This window comes from Mesocricetus auratus, unplaced genomic scaffold (genome assembly GCF_017639785.1).
Source record: "Mesocricetus auratus isolate SY011 unplaced genomic scaffold, BCM_Maur_2.0 Super-Scaffold_100048, whole genome shotgun sequence".
NCBI lineage: Eukaryota > Metazoa > Chordata > Mammalia > Rodentia > Cricetidae > Mesocricetus > Mesocricetus auratus.
The window spans coordinates 1,698,073-1,724,486 of NW_024429225.1; the positions used below are offsets into that span (position 1 = coordinate 1,698,073).

General features: G+C 45.1%; 1 protein-coding gene across 3 annotated transcripts; it reads left to right on the forward strand.

Moving 5' to 3' along the window:
* Positions 1 to 1,066: 1,066 nt before the first annotated feature.
* Ccdc198 (coiled-coil domain containing 198) lies at positions 1,067 to 25,492 on the forward strand. Of its 3 annotated transcripts, none has more exons than XM_005085750.4 (7): positions 1,067 to 1,151; positions 1,250 to 1,470; positions 4,439 to 4,521; positions 14,845 to 14,931; positions 16,263 to 16,361; positions 18,254 to 18,413; positions 25,058 to 25,492. In XM_005085750.4, exons 2-7 carry the CDS (start codon positions 1,254 to 1,256, stop codon positions 25,288 to 25,290), a joined length of 879 nt encoding a protein of 292 aa, XP_005085807.1. In that variant the 5' UTR covers positions 1,067 to 1,151; positions 1,250 to 1,253; the 3' UTR covers positions 25,291 to 25,492. The 3 variants fall into 3 exon arrangements, with proteins under 3 accessions (XP_005085807.1, XP_012980458.1, XP_012980460.1); XM_013125004.3 differs by having other exon boundaries at positions 1,082 to 1,161; XM_013125006.3 differs by lacking the exon at positions 1,067 to 1,151 and having other exon boundaries at positions 1,368 to 1,450.
* Positions 25,493 to 26,414: the final 922 nt, after the last annotated feature.

Sequence of the window (26,414 nt, forward strand, 5' to 3'; positions counted from 1 at the left end):
TGACTGATGGAAGTAGAAGCAGACACCCACAGCTAAACACTGAACTGAACTCCTGGAACCCAGTGACAGAGATGGAGGAGTGATGAGTCAAGAGGTCAAGATGGTGCCGGTGAAACCCACAGAGACAGCAAACCTAATAAGGGGGAGCTCTTGGACCCCAGACTGATGGCTGAGAGGCCAGCATGGGACTGATCCAGATCCCCCTAAATGTAGTGTCAGTGAAGAGGTCTCGGCAATCTCTGGGGACTTGTGTAGTAGATTAGTGTTTACCATGGCCTATGAATGAACTTTGGGAGCCCATTCCATATGGAGGGATCCTCTCTCATCCTGGGCATATGGGGGAGGGCCTAGGCCCTGCCCCAGATGAAGTGATAGACTCTGGAGATCCCCCATGGAGGGCCTCACCCTTCACGGGGAATGGTGTGGGGATTGGGGAGGTGCTAGGCAGGCTGGTAGAGGGGCAAGGAAGGGTGGGAGAGGGAGCTGGGATCGACATGTGAAGCAAGCTTGTTTCTAATTTAAATTTTAAAATATATATTTAGAAAAAACATAATAAATGAGCTCTGTTTGAAAATAGTTTTATTTGGACCACTTATTTAAGAAATTCGTTCCTTCGTTCCTGTCAGGGAGGTGGGAAAGGAATTCTATTGTCTTTCCATTCTCTTGCAATGTACTCATGTCCTTCAAAGGGAGTCAAGTCATTGACAGAAAAGTCAAATGAAGCATTTTCCACCCTCCTGTTTCTTTTCTTTTCTGGAAGACATATTAAAACTATAGATTAACAAGGCCCTAATTCATCAGCATCTGCCCTCTCATTTCCAGTGCCCTAGCTCTTCTCAGCTATTCTTCCCAAAGTGTTTGCTGTGAAAGGGCAGTTCTCAGACGTCTCAAAAGCCATGCTCTGCAGCTCTGTTAGTAATCTGGGGTTAGATATTTGTTTAATTATCAATAGAAGCTTCCATCCCTGCCACTGAGTTTTTGAGAGAGTAGAATAACCAAGTCAATGTTTAACTGCATTCTTTAGTTCTGGAATGGCAAAGTAGAAGTTGAAGGGACGTCTCCATGGAAACCAGCCTCCCAGGAAGTGGCCAGAGAAGTTAGTGTCAGGGGGAAAGAACTGGAAAGATGTCATGAAGGAAACACCTGTTTTGGTAAGCTGAGGTAAACTCCTGAAAATATTGAACTAAATCAAGCCCCATAAAGGTCCCCAAGTCCCCCTCATCACGATTTTCTTCTGAATATCTTCAAGGAAAATGGGCCTGGGCCGCTCCAAGCCTCACCCCCGGGTGATCAAAGTCACACCTTTACAAGAAGAAGAGACTCCTTTGGCTGGCCCTGTGTTCTATACATTAAATCGGAACCTGGAAGAAAAGAGCTCATACCCATTCTCAAGACTGCAGGACCAAAATCAAGCTCTAGAAGGACAGCTACCACCTCTCCGAGAAACCTGGTATGGAAGACATCGCACAGGTACACCACAACCAAACATGAGATATGCATGTCTGGGACTCGAGAGAGCTGTGGGTACATTTACCCGACGGTCTCCATGACCTCTGAGAGTCTAGATTACTGAGATGCTGGAGAATGTTTTTCAGTGATGACTGAATGTTGGCTGAATGTCTTCCAGTACATTCGAATGCTTGTGCCGATTCTGGATAAAGGAAGGGAAACAGTCTGGTCTTGGGTTAGTCTGCAGTAATTTCAATGCTATGTCCACGGCCATTAGACCACTAAAATGACACAGATGTGATAAATGTAAGTCATTGTCTCCAGAAAGACTGGGTGCATAGGCTTTATGATTTGAGAGAGTAGCGCTTTAGGAATAAGCCTCTCTGACGTGAATTTTGAAACCAACCCAAACAGAATCAGTTAGCTGCATGAGGGAGGGTAGATGAATTACCCTTCCCCAACCTCATGTTCTTCATGATTGTCACAGATTTAAGGGAATGTTTCGCATGAGGGTGGGAAGGCTGCGAGCCTGAAGTGGGTGCTTGGGTACTTTTTTTTTTTTTTTTTTTTTGGTTTTACGAGACAGGGTTTCTCTGTATTGTTTTGGAGGCTGTCGGTCCAGCCCGGCCTCGAACACACAGAGATCCGCCTGCCTCTGCCTCCCGAGTGCTGGGGTTAAAGGTGTGCGCCACCACCGCCGCCGGGCTGCTTGGGTACTTTTTATGACATATTGTATAATGCTTTGGATGACCATGGTGATAATCAACCAGATGTGCTAACTTAAGATGAAAAAAATCATGTTTATGTGTGTCATCTGGCACACATTTCATGTATTTTTTCACCTTTTCTCTCTTTCACATCATACATGAGTTACAAAACTGAGTTCTCCTTCCCAGACAACTGTGTCTAAACACTTATATATCTTTAGCTGCAAGATCTTCCCAGGGCGGTTTTCATGGTTACTTACTATGCAGCTAAAATACAGAGTACTGTCGACTAATAAGGCTTTCTTAATGTTTTTCATTGTGAATGAGAATTTCCTCCTTAATGACACTGATTTCTTTTGTTGCTGTTGTAGCTGTTTTGTTTTGTTTTGGTTTTGGTTACTTTGGTTCTCTCCTTGTTGTCAATGCCTCACTATGTAACCCTGGGCTGACCTCAAACTCTCTGTGTAGCCTAGACTGGTTTTAAACTCACGGAGTCCTGCCTGCCTCTGCCTCACAAGTGCTAGGATTAAAGGCAGGCAGTTTTATACTCGTTTGAGTTCTAAGATTTTGGCAACTGGGTGACAAAAGCTGATTCTGGTACTTTGGAGTCCCAACTGAAAGATTATATTTGAAAGACAAAAGTCACATTCATTATAATAACAAGGGATGGAAAACATTCTCTATAAATACTGACTGTACCAAAAGTATTCTGAGTGCTGGCGTTAAGGGCCCGTGTTCTAGCCCCAGCCCCACTAAACACATCACACAGCCTTAGGCAAGTTACCTACCAGTTTTGTTTACCTGTGGTCAGGAGTAGACGCATGTGTCTGGGACAGCCTTTGCCATATGGGGCGGTCCAGGTAAAAAGCAGGATGATATCACTCACATCACATAAAGGTGAGGAGTACTGAAGTGTCTAAGGGGAGATGCTTTAAACAACTCAGATTGTAAAACTCAGTGTGTTGGTGGTAATGTTTCTGTCCCACTCAGTTTATGGCATGATCGGAAAGAGAGAAAAAGAAAGTCATAGATATCTTCAAAGCTGTGGACAGCCAGGCTTCACAGAGGCTATTCGCAAGTTTTCAGGATGGGGATTCGCAATTACTTGTTTCTTTCTGCTTTATTTCATTTCAAGTGCAAAGCATGAGTATAGGCTCCTCTCAACAGCAGCCTACATGAAAGAATGTGTTCTGGTTGTTCAAAGAGAAGGCCAAGGACTCCGCACAGTTTGGCCAAGGCAGCACTCTTGAGGGCCCAGTTAATCAAGCCAAACATAGCATGTATTGTAAGTCACTGTCTAATTCTCAGCAGAGCAACTCGTAGCCCTGACTTGTATCAGGAAGGAACGGTGGCATGTTGTATTCTAGCGACAACTTGGGGACTGTCCCCTGTTGCCTTCCTATTTACTCTGAAAAGAATGTATTTTCATTTCTTGAAGTATTTTTTCTGATTTCCCTTATTGGGGGGGGGGGAGATTTCATGGTATTCAACTAGTGGACTGGAGACAGAGCTCAAAGGTGTAGGGTTAGGCTAGTATATGGGAGACCCTGGGTTTGCTCTCCCACAGAGGGGCTGTGGGAGGCTCATAAGACTAACGGGTAAGTTTGTATTTTCCAGGCTAAATTCTGTGTTTGAGTAATAACTATGATCAGTCCATAGTTAATTTTGCAGCTGCTTTTTTTAAAAAAAATCTACCTTCAAGGCAGGGGTGGGGGGGAGGATGAGGAAAGAAGAAAACAGACTGAAATGTTCACTTGCATTCATGTAAGAATCCTGCCTTGCTGTCTGTTGTGGCATATTTGTACACCATGTGAAATATGTATTGCTGTGATTGGTGTAATAAAACGCTAAACAGCCAATAGGTAGGCAGGAGATATAGGCAGGACTTCCAGGTAGAAAGAGAATGCTGGGAAGAAGATGGAGATGTCAGACATAGAGAAGAGATAGGAAGTACAAAATGAAATAGAGGTAATGCCATTTGGCAGAACATAAATTTAAAAATATATGCATTAGTTTAAGTTATAAGGCTAGTTGACACAAGCCTAAGCTAGAGGCCAGTCTTTCATAATTAATAATAAGTCTCTGGGTCATTATTTGCAGGCTGGCAATCCAAAGACAGTCCAACAAGAAAGCTTGCTACATATGTCTTATCTTTACAATGAGTTAGGCGTGTGTAATTGAAGATGCAAAATTGCATAGATCATTACTAAACAGTGACCTGGACACCTAATTTAACAATAAATTGATTTTAATGATTTATTATTGCCCCCCCATCCTTCAAGTATCCAGGTCCATGCTTCTTGACATCCCACTGAAACATGAAGAAACAAGCATTATCAAAAGGCATCCACCCCGAAGAATTCAAGTAAGATGAATTTAAGTCTTCTTAAGGAATGTATTTTGCTTTAATGCTAATATCTCTTTCTATCTATGGTCACAAAAAAAAACCTTAAATGCCTTGTTAATGAAAATGCTGTTACAAAAAAATGTTGACAGTTGCAAAGACCTCAATATTAGAATTTCTCTTAGCAGTGGTGTCACTTTCGAGGCTCATAACCCCAAAAAAAGTATGCTAACAAGGACTCAGCTAGAGATTTAAAGGACCCAAATCCAGCACTTAGTTGAGTGATTATTCGAAAATCACAGCAACTGCCACTGTCAGTTGAACAGCAACTGTTCAAGTCAAACACCATACTAGGCAGCTTGTTCTTTATCATTCATGTAGCTTTTTAGCTCAATATAAGAAGCTGTCTTCTTTGCTTTCTGCATATGGTTCAGAGAGTGAAGTAACTTGCCAAAAGACACACCAATGCCATTAGCCAGGCCTTGGATACTTGTAATCATCGGCGAAAGTTATCTCCATCTCCCCTTTACCCTGTCCTTTAATCACCCTAGATGCTACAAGCAGGGGTTGAAGTTGGAGAGACGGGGACCAGTGTGGTAGCACATGCTTTTAATCCTCGCATTAGGAGGCAGATGAGAACAGATCTCCATGAGTTCAAGACCAACCAGGCCTACATCATGAGACACTGTCTAAAAGATAGGGAACAGGGGAGATTAGGGACATCAGAACAAGAAGTTTCTGTGCATAGTATAAATTCTAATAAGATGTCTCATCTCATTCTAGAAAGGGAAAGAAATCAGAGTGGGTTCTTGGAAATATGAGCATCAGATAACAGAAGGCATGGGGCTCTCTGTGAGAGAGAAAAGGAGCCAGCCACACCCTACCTGCTCCACAATTCACCTAGATGCCCAGACTAGTTCTGGGGCTAATGAACCTCTTTGCTGAAGACTGTTTCTGTTTCCACCTGGTCTTGTTTACTTGTCTTCTTAGGAAGCTCAAAATTACTACTTGAGCCTTTAGTTCCAAAAAATGTTAGAAAATACAAAAATATTATTTAGCTCAAAAAAGTTAAGGATAAATAAAACTATGTCTAATATAAAATTATGAGTAATCTCTAGTTTAGCTGAGCAACCCTAAAGGTGGTTTCATTCTTAAGATAAATGTGTTCCTTCAAAGGAGTATTTATGTCCCTGTGAAGCCCTACACTGGCTAACTCAAACAGAAGACATCACTACAACCAGAGAAATAAGTACTCTCTGGTCCTCAGAATAATTTTAATATTTACCAATCTTGAATAAGTTAAAGTTGGGTTTTATCCCCCCAAGTTCCAAAAGAGGACTTGGATATTTCAGAATCTGGCACTATACCCCACACACCAACAAAGCACCTTAAAAGTAATCAAGACACATTATCTGGTTGCAAAGACTCGGCCTTGCCCAATCTTACATCTTCAGCCACGGACCAGAACCACACAAAAGTCTAGGAGTGAATGAATGAAAGGAGGCTGGAGGGGAAGCGCACCAAGTGTACAGACATCAGTGTGCTGAATTATAAGGATATGGGGAATAGATATTATGGAACACCCAAAGCTAGACAAGACAACTACAAGACTCAAATGAACATGCACTCTTTCTAGACTCTGAATGGGCTCAGAGCATGGTAATGCTTTTCCTGAGCATTGATTGGCCAAGGGGCTATTCAGGTTTTTTAAATGCAGATATATATTCAAAGCATCCATTTGAACATCAGCTTAATAGAGTCATGATGAGCCTTTCTCAATACCAGGGATTAAATCAGCACAAAATGGAATTTTCCAGTCTACACCTGTTTTAATTGTGATTTCCTTTATTTGGGTGTGTGCGCGCGCACGTGTGTGTACGTGCACTCACGTGTGCATATGTGCACTCACGTGTGCATGTGTGTGTGTGTGTGTGTGTTTAAAATCTTTAAAAAAAATAAGGATGTGGGGATGTTTTGTTGAACCCAAGAGCTGTGATACACTAGAATTAGCAAAGTTATGGAAGTCAGAACTCTATAAATCGCCTGAGCTTTCCTTTGTATATCTGCTTTAATTTCCCCCAAAGATCAGCTTTCTCTGTTCCTCAGAGCCACCTAAATTTGAATTTTATATATCCAATCAAATGGGCAGAGTGGCCTGACCACAGCTGGGATTCCAAATTCCTGTGGAGGAAAGATCCTATTGGCTCATCTTTGCTAATGATTCTAGCTCTGATCCAATGAGCTGGGAGTGGAAGAATGCTTGTGCTGTAGAGATGTGGGCAGAGGACTCACCCTGTAGGTTCTGGAGTCGGCTCCCAGAGAAAAGGGAAATCACTAGGAACTTGGCAGACACTCCCAAAGATATCATCTATAATTATCTTCACAAATGAGGCTCGGCACATTTTCTACCACAAATGAGTTTTTGAGAGAATAATAAATGCTGGGTTCCCATGACATGCTAATTAATAGCCTGATCTCTGCCAAAGAAAATTCTAAAAGTATTTTTAATTATTAAACCAAACCTAATTGCATCCTAAATAATTTGAGTTGCGTATTTGGTGCTCTTCACTTCCTGAACATCTCTACTCCTTAAGCAGAGAGAACCTCTTCCTGGAGGCAAAAACTGAGCCTCTCTGCCTGGAGCTCATAGTCAATAGTCCTCCCCCACCTCTCGATGTGTACAAGAGTTGATCAGCAGCGCCTCCTGTGGCCTGCCCATCTTCTCCTCCAACCATACAACCTGATAGGAATGCCCCCCTACACAGAGAGAGAGAGAGAGAGAGTATTGACCCAGCTAATCCAGCTGGATAATTTTGAGTTCCAGAGATCTGTTCAAATTTTAGCACGTCTATAAGGCTCATCCTAAACAATCTATTAACCATTGAAATCCATTCTCAGCAGTCCTGATTCCCTTGGACCTTTCTATCTCTTATCCCCTACAAAATATTTTCCCTCAAATTTATTGAGAATCCCTGATTTTAACACGTGAAATTCAAAACACTCCAAAATCCACTTTTATCTGAACACTGACATTACCCCAGGAGAAAAATCCCACACCTGATCTCATGTGCTGGTTTGCTGCCCAAACAGCAGAAACACTGTTTAAAATAACCTTCAGTTGCTGTACCTACCAAACATCAAACAAACTGTGTTGAACTCGGTTCCCATTCCCAAGACAGCTCATTATATATTTGAAAATCCTAAATAAAACCCCAAATTTGAAACACTACTGGTCTCAAGAATTTCAAGTAAGGAACACTCAGTGTATATAATACATGCAATAGGGTTTTGATAAGTGCTGGCAAAATCCCCAAAGTCCCCAAAGGAAACAGGAAGTACACTTAAATCATAGTAATTCGGGGGAGTTTTCTTTGTAACTATCCATACATAGAAGTTTGGTTAATTAAGTCTAAATGGATCAAAGACCTCAACATAAATCCAGCCACAGTGAACCTCTTAGAAGAGAAAGTAGGAGGTACCCTCAAACAAATTGGTACAGGAGAACACTTCCTGAACATAACACCAGTAGCACAGGCACTGAGATCAACTATTAATAAATGGGACCTACTGAAACTGAGAAGCTTCTGTAAAGCAAAGAACACAGTCAACAAGACAAAACGGCAACCCACAGAATGGGAAAAGATCTTCACCAACCCCACATCTGACAAGAGGGCTGATCTCTAAAATTTACAAAGAACTCAATAAGCTAACCACCAAAACACAAATAATCCAATTAAAAAGTAGGGTACAGAACTAAATAGAGAATTCTCAATAGAGGGATCTAAAATGGCTTAAAGTGCACAATATCCTTTGACATCAGGGAAATGCAAATCAAAACAACTCTGAGATACCATCTTACTCCTGTCAGAATGGCTAAAATCAAAAAAACCAATGACAGTTTATGCTGGAGAGGATGTGGAGAAAGGGGAGTGCAAACTAATACAGCCACTTTGGAAATCGGTTTGGCGTTTTTTTTTTTTCAGGAAAATGGGAATCAGTCTACCACATGATCCAACAATTCCACTCTTATACCCAAAGGATACACATTCATACAACAAGGACATCTATTCCACTATGTTCATAGCACCATTATTTGTAATAACCAGAACCTGGATGCAACCTAGATGCCCCTCAACTGAATAATGGATAAAGAAAATATGGTTCATTTACACAATGTAGTACTACTCAGTGGATAAAAGCAATGGAATCTTGAAATTCCCAGGCAAATGGATGGCACTAGAAGAAACCATCCTGAGTGAGGTAACCCAGTCACAAAAAGACAAACATGATATGTGCTCACTCATATATGGATTTTAGACGTAGAGCATAGGATTACCAGCCTACAATCCACACCACTAGAGAAGCTAGGAAATGAGGACCCTAAGAGAGACATACATGGTCTCCCAGAGGAGAAAGGGACAAGATCTTCTGAGCTAATTGGGAGCATGGGGAGAGGGGAGAGGGAGGTAAGAGAAAGAGAAGGGGAGAAGAGGCGGGGAGAGGAGGGCATGGGGGAGTAGGAAGATTGAGTCCAGGGAAGAAGAGAGGAGAGCAAGTGTAGCCAGCCAGTGTTCACGGTTATGGTGCTACAACACTTCACAACGACCCGAGCGAAGGGCTAAGGATATAAATGAAGACACCACAGAGAAAAGGTAACAGCTGGCATGGTAATTGACCCTTCTTTATGTAAAGTTTTTTGTAGGTCCACTCTAACCTGGTTCCAATAGAGGGAATTAAGATCACCAGAGACCAAAAAACCAAGGGCTGGCTTTATGTGTAGTTTTCAAGAAGTCCTTATCTATCCTATGTCTGATAATTATGCCCTGACATTTTAACAATTGGATCAAATGGTCCTCCAAAAGAGGGTAGGAACTAGTAGCATCCATACTTAATACACTCACTCCTAACCTTAATGAGAATGCTGGCTGGCTTTCTGTGGGGGTGGACTCTCAGGAATTCCCTGACAATCTTGACCCTATTGGGTCAAGCCAGGTCTGGAGCCTAACTTCAAACCACCCCTCTTTGGGGGCTGACCATCCACTTGGGGCCTAACTTCAAACCACCCCTCTACAGGGGCTGACCCACCACTATCTGGGGCCTTAACTTGGTATGCCTATCCAAATACTCCCTCCTACCATACTTGCTGGCCAGCATTCGAGTGTAATTCTTTAGCAGTTTCCCTTCTTTCCCGATCTCGGTGGGACCTCCATCTGTAGTGGGCAGGTATTCTCGGTTATGGCGCTACAATACTTCACAACGGTCTAAGCAAAGGGCTAAGGATGTAAATGAAGACAAAGACAGCTGCTCGTTCTTGCAAGGAGAATGGCGTTTATTTTAACAAGACTGGAGCCTTATATACTAATGGCAGGCATGGTGGAAAAACCACCAAGGTCAGCAGCCTACGGGAGAAGGCCTAGGCCCTGTTCCAAATGATATGACAGACTTTGGAGATCCCCCATGGAAGGCCTCACCCTCCCTGGGGAGCAGAAAGGTGAATGGATGGGGATTGGTGGGAGCAGGGGAGGAGGGGAGGGAAAGGGAACTGTGATGGACATGTAAAACAAGCTTGTTTCTAATTTAAATAAAAAGAAGTTTGGTTAAGAGAAATAGCCAAAGACATTGCAGTCACTGTTAGAGACGGTTGACAATAACCAGCTCCAGGCCAAGGCACGGGGACAGATTTCTGGAGCCTGAAAGGAAAAAGCCAGATAGAGAAAGCTGTGTTGTAAGTAAGAGTGACCTTCCATTAAGGGACGCAGTCACGCCATATCACCTTGTGAAGAGTCAGAAGCCCAAATACCTGACCTCATGGTCATCCCCTTCCTGTTGGTTCCACCCAGTAGGAAGTCAGAAGCAAGGAAGCTGCTGCATGAGTACAGGCAAAGGAGAAGGGGAGAGACCAACGCACGATACCCGGCACTCAATTGCAGGCATTTCCTCCGTGCTGAGACTTCCTTACTGCCGAGTGCTACATTTTACTGATTCCTGCCCTCAACTATTAAAACAGTCACATTCACTCACACACAGAGATGTGTCCACCCACACAAAAATAAACAACCCGGTTGGTGAAGCTTTCCCTAAACAGTGTAGATTCTATAATGCTGAGCCTTGTTTGCATTTCTGGCATAACCCTGACCTGGCCATAGGTCCCTAGGCACAGGCATTGCAGAGCTGGATTTCCTAAGGCGTTGTGCATCCACTTGAATGAGTGAGATGGATCCACACTTTTCTAGTGCCCTTGTATGTCAGCTCTGCCACCGAGATTGAATTAGTCCTGTAAAATGAGGAAATTTCTCATCCCTCCTTTCCGCAACGTTTACTGTAACACAGGAATTCTCTATTCTCCTAATGTCTAGTAAAACACGCCTCCAGTACTATTTTTAGACTCTTGGACTTTTAAGGGAAGTGATCATTTTTCCTACTAACTTAATTTCCTTATAGTTCTGGGCTGAGTTGGGTATCTTATTCTTGCTGTTTCTTGGAAATTAGCCAGTTAACACAAAGCTTTTGAATGTCTTACTACAAAGCCTTGTCTTCTTCATATTTAACCTTTTGCCATCTTATGAAATGAATCTTCCAGTTTACAGTGTGCATGCTTGTGTGTGTGTGTGTGTGTTTGTGTGTGTGTCTGTGTGTGTCTGTGTGGGGGTGGATAGATGTGTCTGAATGTGTGTCTGTGTGTATGTGTGTCTGTGTGTGTCTGTGTGTGGGGGTGGGGTGGGTGGGTGGGTGGGTATGTATGTGTGCATCTGTGTGTGTGTTTGCGTGGGGTGTGTGTATGTGTCTGTGTGTGTCTGTGTGGGTCTGTGTGTGTCTGTGTGGGGGTGGATAGGTGTGTCTGAGTGTGTGTCTGTGTATATGTGTGTCTGTGTGTGTCTGTGGGGGGTGGGGGGTATGTATGTGTGTGTTTGTGTGGGGGGTGTCTGTGTGTATGTCTGTGTGTCTGTGGAGAGGTGAGTGGGGGTTGGGGGGGTGTCTCTGTGTGTGTGTGTGTGTGTGTGTGTGTGTGTGTGTGTGTGTGTGTGTGTCTGTGTGGGGAGAGCTAGAGATTGATGTTGGATTTCTTCTTTAATAACCTTCCACTTTATTTTTTGAAAAGGGGTTTCTCCCTGAACCAGGAGTTCACAAATCCATGTTTGGACAGTTTGTCCTGAGTATCCCATTTCCAACTCCCAAATACTAGGTCTCATACTTTTGCGGTGAGCATTTTATCTCCCCAGACCCCATGTCTTAGTTCATGTTTTCCATGCTGGGAATTGAACCCACGTCCTCATACGCGCTAACAGAGCATGCTTTATTACTAGGTCGCACCAGCCCTCCAGCTCTCTCATAAGTAGCATGGTGGACACTCCGCTCCTACGGAGAATTTGCTGATCCCCTTTATCCAATATAAATAACTCAGAGACTTCACCTGCTCTAAGTGTCTTACAGATGAGCTCCCCACAAATATTTGCGTTTCTGTTTTGTTTTCTGATCTAGGGAAATGTTTGCCTTGTACTGAAGCCAAACCGTGTCATGTTGGCTTTATTTTTTTGTCCTTTGCGGACAAAGAATGTCACAGAAATGCGATTGCATTCTTTCTGGGCCATAAGCTGTCTTATGATCTCCCGTCACAGGACACATTCTCCACCTCCCAGAGTTTTAAAAGAAACATCTTGAAGTCACTGTACCACACGAATGTTACATTTTCTTTGGGTTGCTCTGACCCACCTTCCTTTTCTTATTAGTACACATAAATAGCCTCTCTTCGGTTAGTGTTTGTCACCGAGTCCAGAGACTTGTGGTGTATGGGTGCCTTACTCTGCATTCCCAAAGCCCTAGAACACACTCCAACTGATGATATCGATCGTGTGTTGAACAGCCAAGCAATTCAGAAATCTTCAGACAAGTAAGGTATTCCCGAATAGTAAAAAATGAAAAAGTTCTACCACACCGCTTCTCTAAGCCACGCCTTCCAGCGTGTTTCCTCTGCAAGGTATGAATCGAGGACTCTTTCTTCCCCTGGAGGGCAGGGGATGTGCGTATGAACCCTGGATGTCGAAGCAATGTCACTCGACTGGCGTATTTAAGTGAAGCCAATTGTCCCAACCTTTTATTATTATTATTATTATTTCTGTACAGTTTCTCCGGCTAAAAGCTCTCTCTGCACATGCAAAGCTGCTTACAGTGTCGCTTGCTGCCCTCTAGTGGCTTTGTGAAGACAATGTGTGGCTGTTTTCTTTTTTTCAGAAAGTTGCCTGGAGAGTTCTTTAACAGTGTCTATCATTTAACCTTTATCAGAACCGTGAGTTTAAATAGAAGGCTGAGAATAAAGGAAAGGAACCTCTTGTGACTCAGACATTTATACTATCAAATCAAAAAGCTGCTGCAGAGATTATTTTTAAATGACTCAAGTATCTTGGCTTCTTCAGACTCAGTGTTCATACAGCACACAAAAATCCTTCTACAATCTAGTCTCCAAGCATTTCTTTTGTTCATATGTGGCAACGTGGGAGCCCTCCAGACTCCCAACAGAAAAAATGTCAAAGGAATCATCAGTGTCTCTCGGGGAGTTTTGAAAGCTATCTGCTCCCAAGACATACCCCAGACCCGGGGACTGGGAGATTCAGCCAAGTGTTGCAAGATTTTTGTTTCACAACTTGAGAGCATTCTGAGGATCAAGCATTTCCAGGGCAAGCAATGAGGTGAAGAACCCAGCCTGAGACTGGATATATATCTGAGATGAATCCTAGTGATGCCACTTTCTGGTTGGACAAACTTGGACAAATCATTAGCCTTTCTAAAAAACAAGGACCCTCATAATTTATACACAGAATAACGTGTGATGGTACATTTACTCATGGACACAGTGTGGAATAATGGCTACACAAGCCATACACATTCATGCATACACAAATCCTGGAAACCCGCCGTGCAGAAGAGACACAGACCCTTCCTTCTGTTTTCCCTTCACCCAAACCCCACTCCCAGCCATCATAGGTTCTTCCTCCCAGGGTTGGGAGGCTCCTTCTTGGGTTCTCCCTCCAGCATCCTGACACAGCAGCCACTACCTCCTAAACCCGCATCTTCATGCCCTGAAAAGCTGAGAGTGAAGGGAACAAAGCAAGCTTCTCCTGCTGCTTTGGTCATCTCTCATTGCTTCTTTGCTGGACTGAGCTCCTGGGAATGATCTCATAGTCATCATCGATTACTACTGACAAGTCCGAGGAAGCCTCTTTTGTGAGACTACCATAGACAGCCAGTTCTTACCTCAAACACAGACTGCCTGGATGTGAAGAACACAGCTGTCTCTCAGAAGACCTACACACACACACACACACACACACACACACACACACACACACCTGCATGTCAACGTGAGGAGACCAGTTTTGTCTCCTACGCTCAGCTTGTCGTACCCAATGTCTTCTGAGGTGAGGGAAGGCCAGGCAGTAGGCCAGAGCAAAAACTCAATGGGTAAAGTGCTTGCTGTGTGGGGATGGGGACCAGACATTGGATGCCAACCTCCACAAAAAAAAAAAAAACAAAAGCTAAAAGTTCAGGCCTGGAAGCATTCCGTTATGACAGTCAGCAGAGATTGGGATGGGAAGAGTTTTGTGTAAATACAGATGGTTCACAAGGGCTCACTTGGCCAGCCATCTAGTGGAAACCGTTTGTTACAAGCTCAGTGAGAGACCCTGTCTCAAAACAAAAAAAAGTTGAGCTCTATCTAGTCCCTACATGTACACACATGGATGGGTGTGCCCACACATGCATGTACATCGGAGAGAGAGACAAGTTAGACAGACCCCTGGATATACTTCCGCTCGGTTTTAGCGAACCTTTTAAGCTCCAAAAACATGTCTTCCATAAAGCCTAGAAAAAGATGACCCTGCCACTTGTTAGCACTTTGCACTTTCCTTTTAAGTGCCTCTTGTCACCCATGATTACTGAGGGAGCTTCTCTAGAGACCTTCAAAATAATGTCATTTCCTAAGCACTGGCACAGCTCAGCTGGGTGGTCAAGGGACGATCGGGTGTGGCTCTGGTGTCTCTCTCATTTCTGCTCGCCTAAGACCCCGGCTATTTGGTCCCTCGGTGCAGCAGGAAAAGCGATCAGTTCCCTGACCGAGATTTTCATTAATAACTCACTGGAAACCGTGTGATAGAACAGTAAAGAACCCCAGGGGTCAGGAAACCTTTCCCACAGACAATAGCGGCGATACTGCGAGAATCACCTTCTCTGCGCATGCCCAAGAGGAAGTCCTGCTTTCACAGAGTGCTCGGGTGGTTTCATGTCTCTGCTTGTGTGTTTCAACGCCTCATGGCATGGGGAGGCTGACTACTCTAAATATTGGACTTCTAGAAGCTTGAACCCGTTGACCTGCCACAAGTGATTACCTCTGAGCGACTCCTGCGCCAGCAAGTGCCCAGAACAAGACACAAAGCAAAGGTGAGCCGTGGCAGCGGCTGACGGGGGGAAGTGGGTGAGCCTGGGGGAGTCGCTCTTTTTCATGTTTCCCCTTCACACAGGAGTTCAAAGCCAAAGCAGACACTTCAGTCCTTGGCAGGTAGGGTGTTTGAAGCCTCAGTGCATGCTTGCCCAAGCCTGCCTCCAACTGGCAACTGCTCTTCACTCTGGGATGAGGCCGGGCTCTGTTTGCTTTATGGAACAAACAGAGCTACGCAGATGAAAGGGAATTTTACATGGCAATAGATGATTCTAGAAGTTTTAAAAATCTGCAGTAAGGGAAAGCCAATGGCCCTTCCCTTTGCTCCTGCTGAGTTTTAAACTCCCTCTATTCCCTCTCCAGAGAAGGTCTTATCTACAAGTTGTTCTGGCTCCTGTGCCACAGCCTCCATCAAAATGTAACCCCAGGAAAGATCTTCTGTTAGCTTTGTCCTGCTGAGTAAAAATGAATGCTATTAGTAGGGGTCACTCTCATGTCCTGTCCTGACTCATGCTGGAGCCAGCCAGACACTCCTGTGTGACTGGGCAAGGGACACCTGAACACTCTAGGTCCTCAAGTTCATGCTTACGGTGCTGACAGTGGAGACAGCCTCTCCCTAAATTTCTACACCATCTGACATTGTCCAGAGGGCAGCAGAAAGGGCTGTCATCATCTCTCTCCTTAACCTCTGGACAACGGCAAATGACAAATGAAACTATATCATCTCTGCTTGTCCTCAATAGCCACCCCTATTATGCGACTGAATTTCATGACAAATTAAGGGGAAACCACCAGACTTACAAGTAGTCACCTCAAATCCTCCCTCAACTGCCATGCTCTCTCCAGTTTGTATTCGAAGACGAAAATATACTGTAGAGAAATAGGTCCTACTGAGCACCCCCCCAGGGGGATCTGGTCTCATTTCAAGTCAACCCGTCAATGGTAGAAGACACAGGAAGAGAAAGGAAGGTTTCATCAGGCCAGGATGCTTAACTAGAGAGACACTAGAAGCATCTGTTGGGAGGGGAAATGGTATGTTGTCAATGTGAGATTATCAAAATGAAATCATCAAAACCCTTGCATTCAAGGCTTGCAAAGCCTTGCAAGAACCTTTAAAACAGAATTAGATACACAGCAGATTGCCACTTCCTTCTCTGACAGCTCCACAAAGAACTTGTCAGGGGTACACCACCACCATACCTTTATCATGACAGGAGACGGGCTACGGATTACGATGGATTAAGGTCTGTTCCAAGAAGGGTTGAAGGCAGTGAATTGCGGGATTCGGTAACAATTACCCCCATACTAATAAACATGTCATCTTTCATGGCAGGAACTTGAGAAGACACTGCATCTCTCAATGTACACTTCGGGGAATAGACAGTATTTACATAAGATGCAGATGCTGGAGATGAACCATAAAAGACATGAGGTAAAGAGAAGAGGATCACGTTTACCATATTTGGAGGGAGGGCAGCGTCACTGTCCCACCGAGTCCAGACTGTTCTCAGTAACACAGCAGAAGTTGCCACAGCCTGAGCTGGGAGAAACAGGAAGATGACCTTTTGCTCCCTGCCTTGATGAGGCTTTTTTTTTTCCACTGCCAGATTAGATCTGTGCTTCAAGCGTCCCTTTCTTTTGTGTTTTTTTATTTATTTCTTTATTTTGTGGGGACAGAGAGCACACACATGTGCTGTGAGGTCAGAGGCTAATTCTTGGTGGTAGGTTTGGTTTTTGGTTTTTAATTTTTTCCTCCCATCATCTGGGTTCTAGTTATCAAATTCAGATTGTCAGGCTTGGCAGCAAGCTCCCTTGGCCACTGAGTCATCTCACTGGTCCCTCTAGTGTCCCTCTTTCCTTGTTTCTTTGTTTTGTTTTTAAGAAAGGGTCTCCTTAACAGCCCTGACCGGTCTGGAACTCACTGTGTGGGCCAAGAGGGACTCCTGCCTCTTGAGTGTTGGGATTAACGGCGTGCAAAAGCCTAGCTTGTGTCTCTTTTAAAAAAGCTGCTCTTTGACCTTCTGATTGTAGCCAGAAACTAGGGTAAATAATACTCATTTCTTCGTTTAGTAAGAGAAGGAACGGAAGGCCAGTCTTTATTCTTATCCACAGGTCTCTCCCTATAATCCATGTCGTAGAATTTCCTAGGGAGAAGCATCTTGTACTAGGCACACTTGTACCCCATGACGGGGAGGCTGTAGAGAAGGACTGCCACAAGGTCTAGGGCAGTCTGGGTTACGCAGAAGGTTTCAGGACAGCCAATCTGTGGAGTGAAACCCTGTTTCCAAAAGAAGAACCAAGCGATGCCTTCGTATTGATCCATTTCCGCTGTAAGAGAACACCAGAGACTTGGTAATTAATAAAGATGATGGCTTAGTTAGGGTTTCTACTGCTGCGAAGAGACACCATGACCACGGCAACTCTAATCAGTGAAAAACATTTAATTGGGTGGCTGCTTACTGTCCAGAGATTCAGTCCATTACCATCATGGTGGGACATGGCAGCATGCAGGCCGACCTGATGCTGGAGAAGTAGCCCAGTGTCCTACGTCTTTACTTGTAGGCAACAGGCGGTATCTTGAGCACATATGAGACCTCAAAGCCCAATTCCACAATGATGCACTTCCTCCAACAAGGCCACACCTCCTAATAGTGCCCCTCCCTTTGGGGGCTGTTTTCTTTGAAACCACCCCAGACGATGAATATATTGCTCATTGCTCTGGAGGTGAGGACGTCTAAGACTGGTAGTTGATAAGAAGCAGCCCCACATAGCAGAGAAAACGGCAAATGACAGTGTTCATGAGAGTGAGGGGTCAGGGGCAAGAGCAAGCCAAGGCAACCTTCACAACTTTCCAGGGAGAACTAGCCTCCTCCTGTGATAGAGGTTTTACTCTGTCCTGCAGGTGAAGCCCTCACCACCCAAACACCACCTACCAAGTAGCGTAAGAATTGGGGCGCTACTGTGAATTCAGGAGGACACATTGGAACACTTTCTCTGAGAAAGGTCTGCAGCCTGAAACCCCCCCTCCCTAAAGAGCCAGCCTGTAGTTGTGTCCTCTGCAATTCCGAAAGCTCGCCCACGGGCCAAAGGCTGACAGGAACCCTCGTTTCATTGGTCCACCCCTCTACAAGCCAGTAAGCATGCTCATTCTTCCCCTAAGCAGCCTGAGAATAAAGTCACCACAGAATGGGACGGGAACAAAACCAGCCCAGCGCTTTGAAGGGTGTCCAGGTCTGTGAGCTGTCCACACTTTGGATGTTACCGAATCTGTTCTGAAGAAGACAGTTTCGGAGAATATTAGCTACTTCTAGCTTATCATTTCAGGCCCAAATGGAGTTGATGAAGAGCCGTCATAGTATAGCAAGACTTGATATGAAAAAGCTGAAGGACCACAATGGCAATAAAATCACCCAAAGCATGCCAAGGAGCAATGGCTGTGACTTTATCAACACACTGCCTGATGAAACCATGGAAGGAGACCCAGGTGAGAACTGTGGTTCCTCTGGCAAAACATTTCACATTCTGTTTTGATTTTGTTTGGGGAGGGGGTGGTTGTTTTAAGACAGGCTTTTATGTAGCTCAGGGTAGCCTTAGACTCACTATGTAGCCAAAGATGACCTTGAACTTCTGACCCTCCTGCCTCCTTCTCCCAAGTGCTGCACTGCACCGCTATGCCTGGTTTGTTTAAGCCATGCTAGATATGGAGCCCCGGGCTTTGTGCATGGCAGGCAAACACTCCGCCAACGTGGCCACACCCCCACCTCCTTAGTTTAGTTGCAAGACAGAGTCAAACTGGAACTCAAGATCCTCCTGCCTTGGCTTCTTGAGCCTGAGATGTGCACACGTTTGAAACCTCATCAAATAAATGTCCACGGTGGGCAGGGGGAGGAGAGTGAGGACACGGCAAACAGCTGTCACTGGGGGGACCGAACGGCATGCTGCACTGTGTTTCACATCTCAGAGGAAAAAAACAAAACAGCTTACAGCTCTGCATGGAGGCTTCTTTCTTCCAGTGGGTTCTAAGCGCCTTACCGGCACTCCTGAAATCACGAAACAGGCTCGTAGCATCGTCTTACATCAGACGACGACGAGGCTCTTATAGACAGGTGAAGTTGCCTGTACTGGCAGGGCACATCAGGGCACATGCATGTCAGCTCCTTACGCCTCGGAGCACCCTTTCTGCCGAGTTCAGCCTTCCCGGGTAGCCAAGAATGCCTACGGTGAGGCTGGCACTTCTCCCCTCTCCCCTGGCTCCTGCTTCCTGCATCATCTCTATGGGAAGGACGTCGTGTCCCATGTCACTTGGGGCAGGGCTACATCCCCAGCCCCGTATGCTGAGGTTCTGGAAGCACCGTGCGGACGCAGAGTAACCTCATAGAAAGCAAATCCGCCCACGTCACTCTTAGAAAATAATCACCAGGACGGGGGAGCTGGCTCGGTGGTCCAGAGTGTTTGCCATTCTTCCAGAGAAGCAAGTTTGCTTCCCAGCACCCATGTAGGGTAGCCCGAAACTGCTGTAACTCCAGCTCTGGAGAGTCTGGTACCCCTTCTAGCCTCCTCCAAAACCTGCCTGCACACACGTCATTTTTGAGAAATGAAGTCAGAGTTCTCTCAACCTGAGGACAAAAAACTCAACTCTTTAAGAGGCGGGGCCTCAGACCTTTCGGGATCTAGCCGCTGCCTATTTTCTGATTTCATCTACTGCGGCTCTCAGCCAGCACCACACTCTAGCCTTGGATTGTTCTGGGCCTCCTAACAGACGTCCTCATCCACAACCTGTCTGCTGTGCTGCCCACAGCGTCCATCAGGGTGCGTCCCCCCAGGACACAGCTTGGTGTGTGCAGGATTGCTCACACACAGAGGCTGCTGTGCTGGGGGCAAAGCCCCACATCAGTAGGGCTGACCGAGGTGGAGACGAAGCAATGGCGAATGAGCTCTGAGAGGCAAAATCACCTGCTGAAGGGGAGGCTGTCTCCACTCCAAAGAACAAGGGTCTTGATAAATTAACTAAGCAAAGGGCAGAGTAACTGCAAATCAACTTGGGCACTCGTTTAATCTATGCCCCAGTCTCAGACAGAGATAGGCTTTGTTATCAAATAAACAACTTTTGCAACTGAAAAAAAAATGACAAAACAACTAAGAAGAAAGGGTTCCTCTAAAGTTAAGCACTCCGCGTCATCACCTGAGAACAAGCCTAATACAATTACACTGGCAAAAATCTTTGGTCTGGTTTGGAGGGACACAGGAGGGACTGAAGACAGGGGTTTTCCATTGCTCCCCTGGGAGGGGGGTTGCAGACCCCACCCTCTCTCTCTCTCTCTCTCTCTCTCTCTCTCTCTCTCTCTCTCTCTCTCTCTCTCTCTCTCTCTCTCTCCTCTAAATCTGCAATCCCAGTTCTTGATCACCATGAACTCCTTGAACTGCATAGTGAGTGCCAGGCCAACCTGGACTCCATAGTGAGACTCAGAAACAGACATTCCCTCATTTAATTCTCACACAACTAGAATGTCGGGCTCAGCACTCACCCCTAATGTGACATCGCTAGAGTTCCAGGGCACATCTTCTTGACCTGCCTGCCTCCACAGACTCCCTCAGATGTTAAGGGTTCACAGCTTTGTCTAGGACAACCTTGGAAAGCACGCAGGCCTCCCATCTTTGAAGAAAACTGGAGAAGCTCACAGATGCTGGCCTTCACAGTCTCCTACCCCAGACTTTTGTAGGGTAGCAGCAGGAAGAGGGACCCCAGCAGGAGCCAGCTGCTGACCATACAAGGAGGGAGAGCTATCTCAACCAACCGAGATGGGCCAGCAGCAGAATCCCCTGGGGAGTGAGGACTTTCCCAGCTCCTATCCTCATCCTAATGAACCAGCATCTCAAGACAGAGGTGGCAAAGGAACCCTGCATTTTAGTTCTCCGAGTGACTCTGAAGATCAGCAGTCCTCAGATGGACTTGGCCTTAAATTTTACGGGAGTCTTTTTTTCTTTGCGGTGACTGATGTGTATATGAATATGCCTGTCAAAACGCATCTGTAACTTGCTATTATGAGATGAAAAATTCTAATTGTTCTTCATTAAAAAATGAGATCGCAAGTGAAGGAGACAGGCCCCTCCCCTCGGCCCTCACCACCTGTGGCAGGCAGGAGAGCTGGTCATGGGAGTGGGAGAGCTGGTCCTACCCCTCACTAGGTTCAGCACAGTAGAGCTGATCCTTTCGGTGGGTGAGCTGCCCCCCACCCCCAGGGTGCCATGAGGTGGTGTGGGCGAAGGAGGAAATGGCATGTCTCCCTCACCCCCTAGGGCAGGTGGGAGAGCTGGCCCGGGGGTCATAAGAACAGGAGAGCTGGCCCTGCCCCTCACCAGCTGCAGCACTTGGGAGAGCGGACTCTTACCTGGGCAGCACAGTAGAGCCTGCCCTGGTGGTGTGGGCGCAGGTGAGCCAGCAGTGAGGTTGTGAGGCAGGGAGATCTGGTCCCACCCTTCACAGGCTGTTGCATTGCCTGAGCTAGCTTGGGCAGTGCCGGCGGGGAGCTCACCCTGGTGGTGAGGATGCCAGAGAGCTAGAGGGATGAACAACTCAGCTCTAACCCAGGTCCAGATCCAGGGCTGTGCGTTAACCCACCCCAACATCGGCCCCATCTGTGAACTGCTGGAGCTCACAAAGGGGCCAGTCCCTCAGATGCAAAGCTACAAGATCTCCACAACACAGGGCAACGCCGGGAGAGCCAAGAGGAGTCCCAGCGAGGATCCAGTGTTGATCCTCGCTGTAGCAGAAGCCAGAGGCCTTGAACCAGACTCAGTGCAACGAACATTTGCAAGTAAAGATGTATGGACTAAAGGATGTACTGTCTGACTCACCGTGACACACCATAGCTTCCACAAGACTTTTTTTTTGTCTGTTTTAATTTTATCTTATTGGGGTGTGCGGGTGAATACGAAGGGGCAGGCAGATGAGTGGGATTGGGATGCATGAATTGAAATCCACAAAGAATCAATAAAAAGTTCAAAAATAAAAAGCTGGAGGATTTTAAAGCATGAGATCACAATTAATTAGGATCTCACGGAGGAAGACGTCTGTAGGCAATATCCTTGCCTGCTGCTGAAGTTGCTAGAAATGGAAATCTATTGCTTACTTTTCCGGTTGCTGTGACAAGATTGCTGACAAGAGCTCTGTAGAAGGAAGAGCGTTCTTGTTGGTATGTTTTTGCTCTTTGACTCTTTTTTGGGGGGGGGATGACACCCAGCTCTCAAATCCTGACACAGAGGCTTATTCTTTCTTATAAATGCCTGGCCTTAGCTTAGTTTGTTTCTAGGCAGCTTCTCTTATCTTAAATTATTCCATCTATCATTTGTCTCTGGGCTTTGATCTTTCTCTATCTCTGTATGCCTTTGCTTCTTTCTCCGTGGCTTCCTGTGTAGCTGGGTGGCTGGCCCCTGATGTCCCCCTCTCCTTGTTCTGTCTTGCTCCCCCTCCTCCTCCTCCCAGATCTCTCCTTCTATTTAATCTCTCTGCCTGACAGCCCCGCCTCTCCTTTCTCCTACTTCACTATTGGGCATTCTGCTCTTTGTTAAACCAGCAGCTGTTTTAGACAGGCAATCCGGCAGGAAAGGCATGTGGCTGGAGAGGCTGGTCGCATTGTATGTGCAGCCGGGAAGCAGGTAGAGATGGATACTGACCCAACAGCTCGCTTTCTTCTCCGTCCTTTCCACCCAGTCTGGAACCCAGCCTATGGGATGGTGCTCCCACATTTAGGGTATGTCTTCCCTCCAGAAGCCCACTTGCAGATGCACCCACAAAATAAAGACCAAACATCCTACAGTTGCACGTCTTAGGCCTTTAGGTCTTATGGGTTCAATCTTGGCAGAGTGAGGAGTTTTGAACTCTCTGACCCTAAGCTATTTTTATTTTTTATGGGTCTCAACACTATACTTTTGTCATTAGGGGAACAAATAAATGAATGAACCAATGAGGAATCAGAGAATTTTAAGATGTGGGCAGCAATGGCAACCAGGACCTGGGAAATTACTTCACGACTAGAACTTACACATGTCAATCATCTTGTTCTGAAAATGACTAGGAACTGCAAGAGGCATCACTGAGGACAGGAATCTTCCAGAATGTTTAACCGGATGTAGAACTTTGAAATGGAAAGAAGATATCTATTAGCAGTGGGGTCTAATAAGCGATGAATGGTAGCTTAAGTGCCTCAGCATTTTTGGTGCCATGATCACCCCAGTCTAAAATGTATATGTTCAGTTTCATCCTTGAACACCAGCCCGTCTCACTAATTCACTAATAGGGTGCTGTGTACACAGTCCTGGGTACGTAACTTAAGGGCATCTGAGGTAGATGCAGCAACATTCTTATGAGATATTTGATGGTCTAACGGCTTACAGACTTGAAAACAATAAAACTAAAAACAAAATCATGACCTCTCGAAACCTAAATGGTATGGAGTGAGCAGAGTAGATAGAGGCCAGTGAATATAAAGCTCTATGATTAAGATTTTTTTGTGGTGGCACACGCCTTTAATCCCAGCACTCGGGAGGCAGAGGCAGGCGGATCTCTGTGAGTTCGAGGCCAGGCTGGACCCACAGCCTCCAAAACAATCCAGAGAAACCCTGTCTCGTAAAACCAAAAAAAAAAAAAAAAAAAAAAAAAGATTTTAAATTTTTTTAAGGGGGAAGGCAATATATGCTGGTGTGTGTGTAGGCAATGAGGAGTGATTTAAATAGTAACAAGCATGAAGAATGTTTGACGGGTGTATATTTTATAGTAACATGTTTTAGAAAAATCCGACACCACTGTATAAAACTATAACATCACAGTAGTTCAAAGACAAAGCTGTATGTTTTCAAACAACTAGCAATGTAGTAGTTAAATGGCGGATATATAAGATTGCAGTTATGACGGTGACACTGAAATGATCGATTTGGGGTGACATTTTCTGAAAGATATGATTGTTTTAGTATAAGACATAGTGGTAGTTAACATTGGCTGTTATCATGACTGGTTCTAAAAGCACTGAAGAGACAAGTCTGTAAGCAAGCCCAGGAGGGACTCTCGACTAGGTTAATTGAGATGGGGAGACCCACCCTGAATGTGGTACCTGTAAGGGTTCAGGCATGATGCTGGCCCACCCTGTCACCCGGCAGAATGCACTCAGACATGCTAGTCAGCGTACAGGTGCAAAGACCCCTGCTCACTTACACTCTCTTCCTTGCTGTCCCCTGGGGCAGACAGGCCTTGTTCTGTCTCCTCTTCTCTTCTGTCCTCTCTCTGGCTTCTGGTCCTCTTGACCCCACCTCTTGGTTTCTGGGATTACAGGCATTTGCCACCAGCCCGGTTTGTGTGGCACGTACTAATCAAGCATCCCAGTTCCAGCAACTGTGCTAAGCCCCTGCCCCTAATTTTTAGATGGTTCGACTGAAAGCAATATTGTGGCCAAAATGTTGTGGATGAGTTGGGGATCTAGGTTTGTCTTAATAGTCTTGTTACTTTTAAATGATTAAAGAAAATTAAATAACAGCCAAATATTAATTTTTACAGTCAATGCGCGTGTTGTTGTTGTTGTTGTTGTTAAAAACAATGAATAATCTCAATGATGAACAAAGGAAAACCAGAGCAAAGCAAAAGGAGCAAGGCAATTCTTTTTGCAAAAAAAGGTGTGCCAGAATCCAAACTGGGCCACTAAGGGACAGGAAGTGCTCGTGGTTTTTATCCTAGCACAGGTAGTGACTGTGTCTTCTCCCCATTGGTTGGGTTCCAACCTCGCAGTCTTTGGAAACTGGCTAGTTCTGAAAGAATAAGGAAATGAAGGGGAGTAGGAAGGGATGGAGCACTGAAGTCACTTAAAGACAAGAATACAAAAGGATCTTTGTGTAAACAACAGTTTTACCAGGTGTGGGGGGTGGGTAGGAAAATTAAAACAATTGCATAATAGGGATAGGAGCCACAGAAAGATTTTCATTCCATGTGGCAAACAATAGTTTTACAGTGTTTACAGAAAAAAAGGCTAATACTTCATTTTTCTTCCAGTATTAACCTTATGTGGGTTATTCTATGATGATAAGAGCATTTTAAATAGCCAGTCTTAAGGAGACAGTAAAAGAACTTTTGCTCATTTGCAGGAAATGCACAGGATGAAGAATTCTTGGAATATCACACAAAGAATGACTATTGTGCCCAGAAAACTGGCAAAATGGAAGCGTGGCTCCGTGAACAGGAAGCCCAAGGACGGCTTTTCTGGGACAGCTCCAGCTCTGACTCAGAGGAGCGTGGAGATCAGAGGCGACCGCAAGCACTGGTGAGGACCAGGACAGAGAGGATCCCACTTTACGACTCATTTTATGACGGAGAATGATAAAGCTGCACACGACCCAGACAGTGAGGACACTGAACGGTTTGTCTGTTTTCATCAGAGTCATTCCTATTTGCATATGGACCACTCTGAGGGAAGTAACTTACTTTGGTAGAAAGAAAAAACTGCCACCTGGAGTCATGTGGTGAATAGGTTTGTCGTGTATGCTACAAGTCAGTGCCTTAAAACTGAGGGGCGGAAACAATGAGCATTTGATTGTCTTACTTTTCTGCGGATAGCTGGGCTCAGTGAGGTTGTTCTGTTGGTCTCTTCAGATAGCTTATGTAATTTGACATCAGATGACAGCTAAGACTAGAGTCACATAGAGACTGAGCTTGAACACGAGACAACTGGAATTTGATCACTTTCCATGCAATCTCAATCTCTTTACATAGCCTGTGCAGCAAGGAAGTAATTTTTTTCCATTTAAAACAGTCCGATGCTTCTAATATCGAATATTCTACCTGGAGGAAGCTGGACCCTACACCACTTCCACTATATCCTATTAGTTAATGCAAGTCATAGGTCAAATGCTAGCACATGAAGAGAGTCTACACAAAGGCACAGGTACCAACGGGTGTCCATTCTGGAGACTTCCAACACCATTCAGTTCAAAACTTGGAACTGATTTTGCCTTTAGAAGCACAGTTGTAGGCAGGCTGTTGTGGTGCACACCTTCAATTCCAGCATTCAGGAAGCAGGAGCAGGTAGATCTCTGAGATCAAGGCCAGCCTGGTCTACAGAGGGAGTTCCAGGACAGCCAGGACTACACAGAGAAACCCAGACTTGGGGGCAGCAGGGGAGGGTGTTAGAGAAGCATGGTGGCAACATGCCTGTAATCCCAACACTGTAGAGGCTGACTCAGAAGAATCATGAAGATCAGCCTGGGCTACATGACAAAAGCCTTTCTCAATCAACTGATCATCAATAAAGGCAAATTAAAATTCTATAAAACAATAGATGAGAGTACATTGTATATATAAAAAAGTGAGTTTTTAAAGAAACATCACTGTGATGCTACAAGAGACACTAAGAACACTTAGGCTATGTTTTAAATGAGCTGCCCATATAGCAAGAGCTCAAGAAAGAGGTAGACAAAACCAGGAGTGAAATGTAGTTGTGGAATT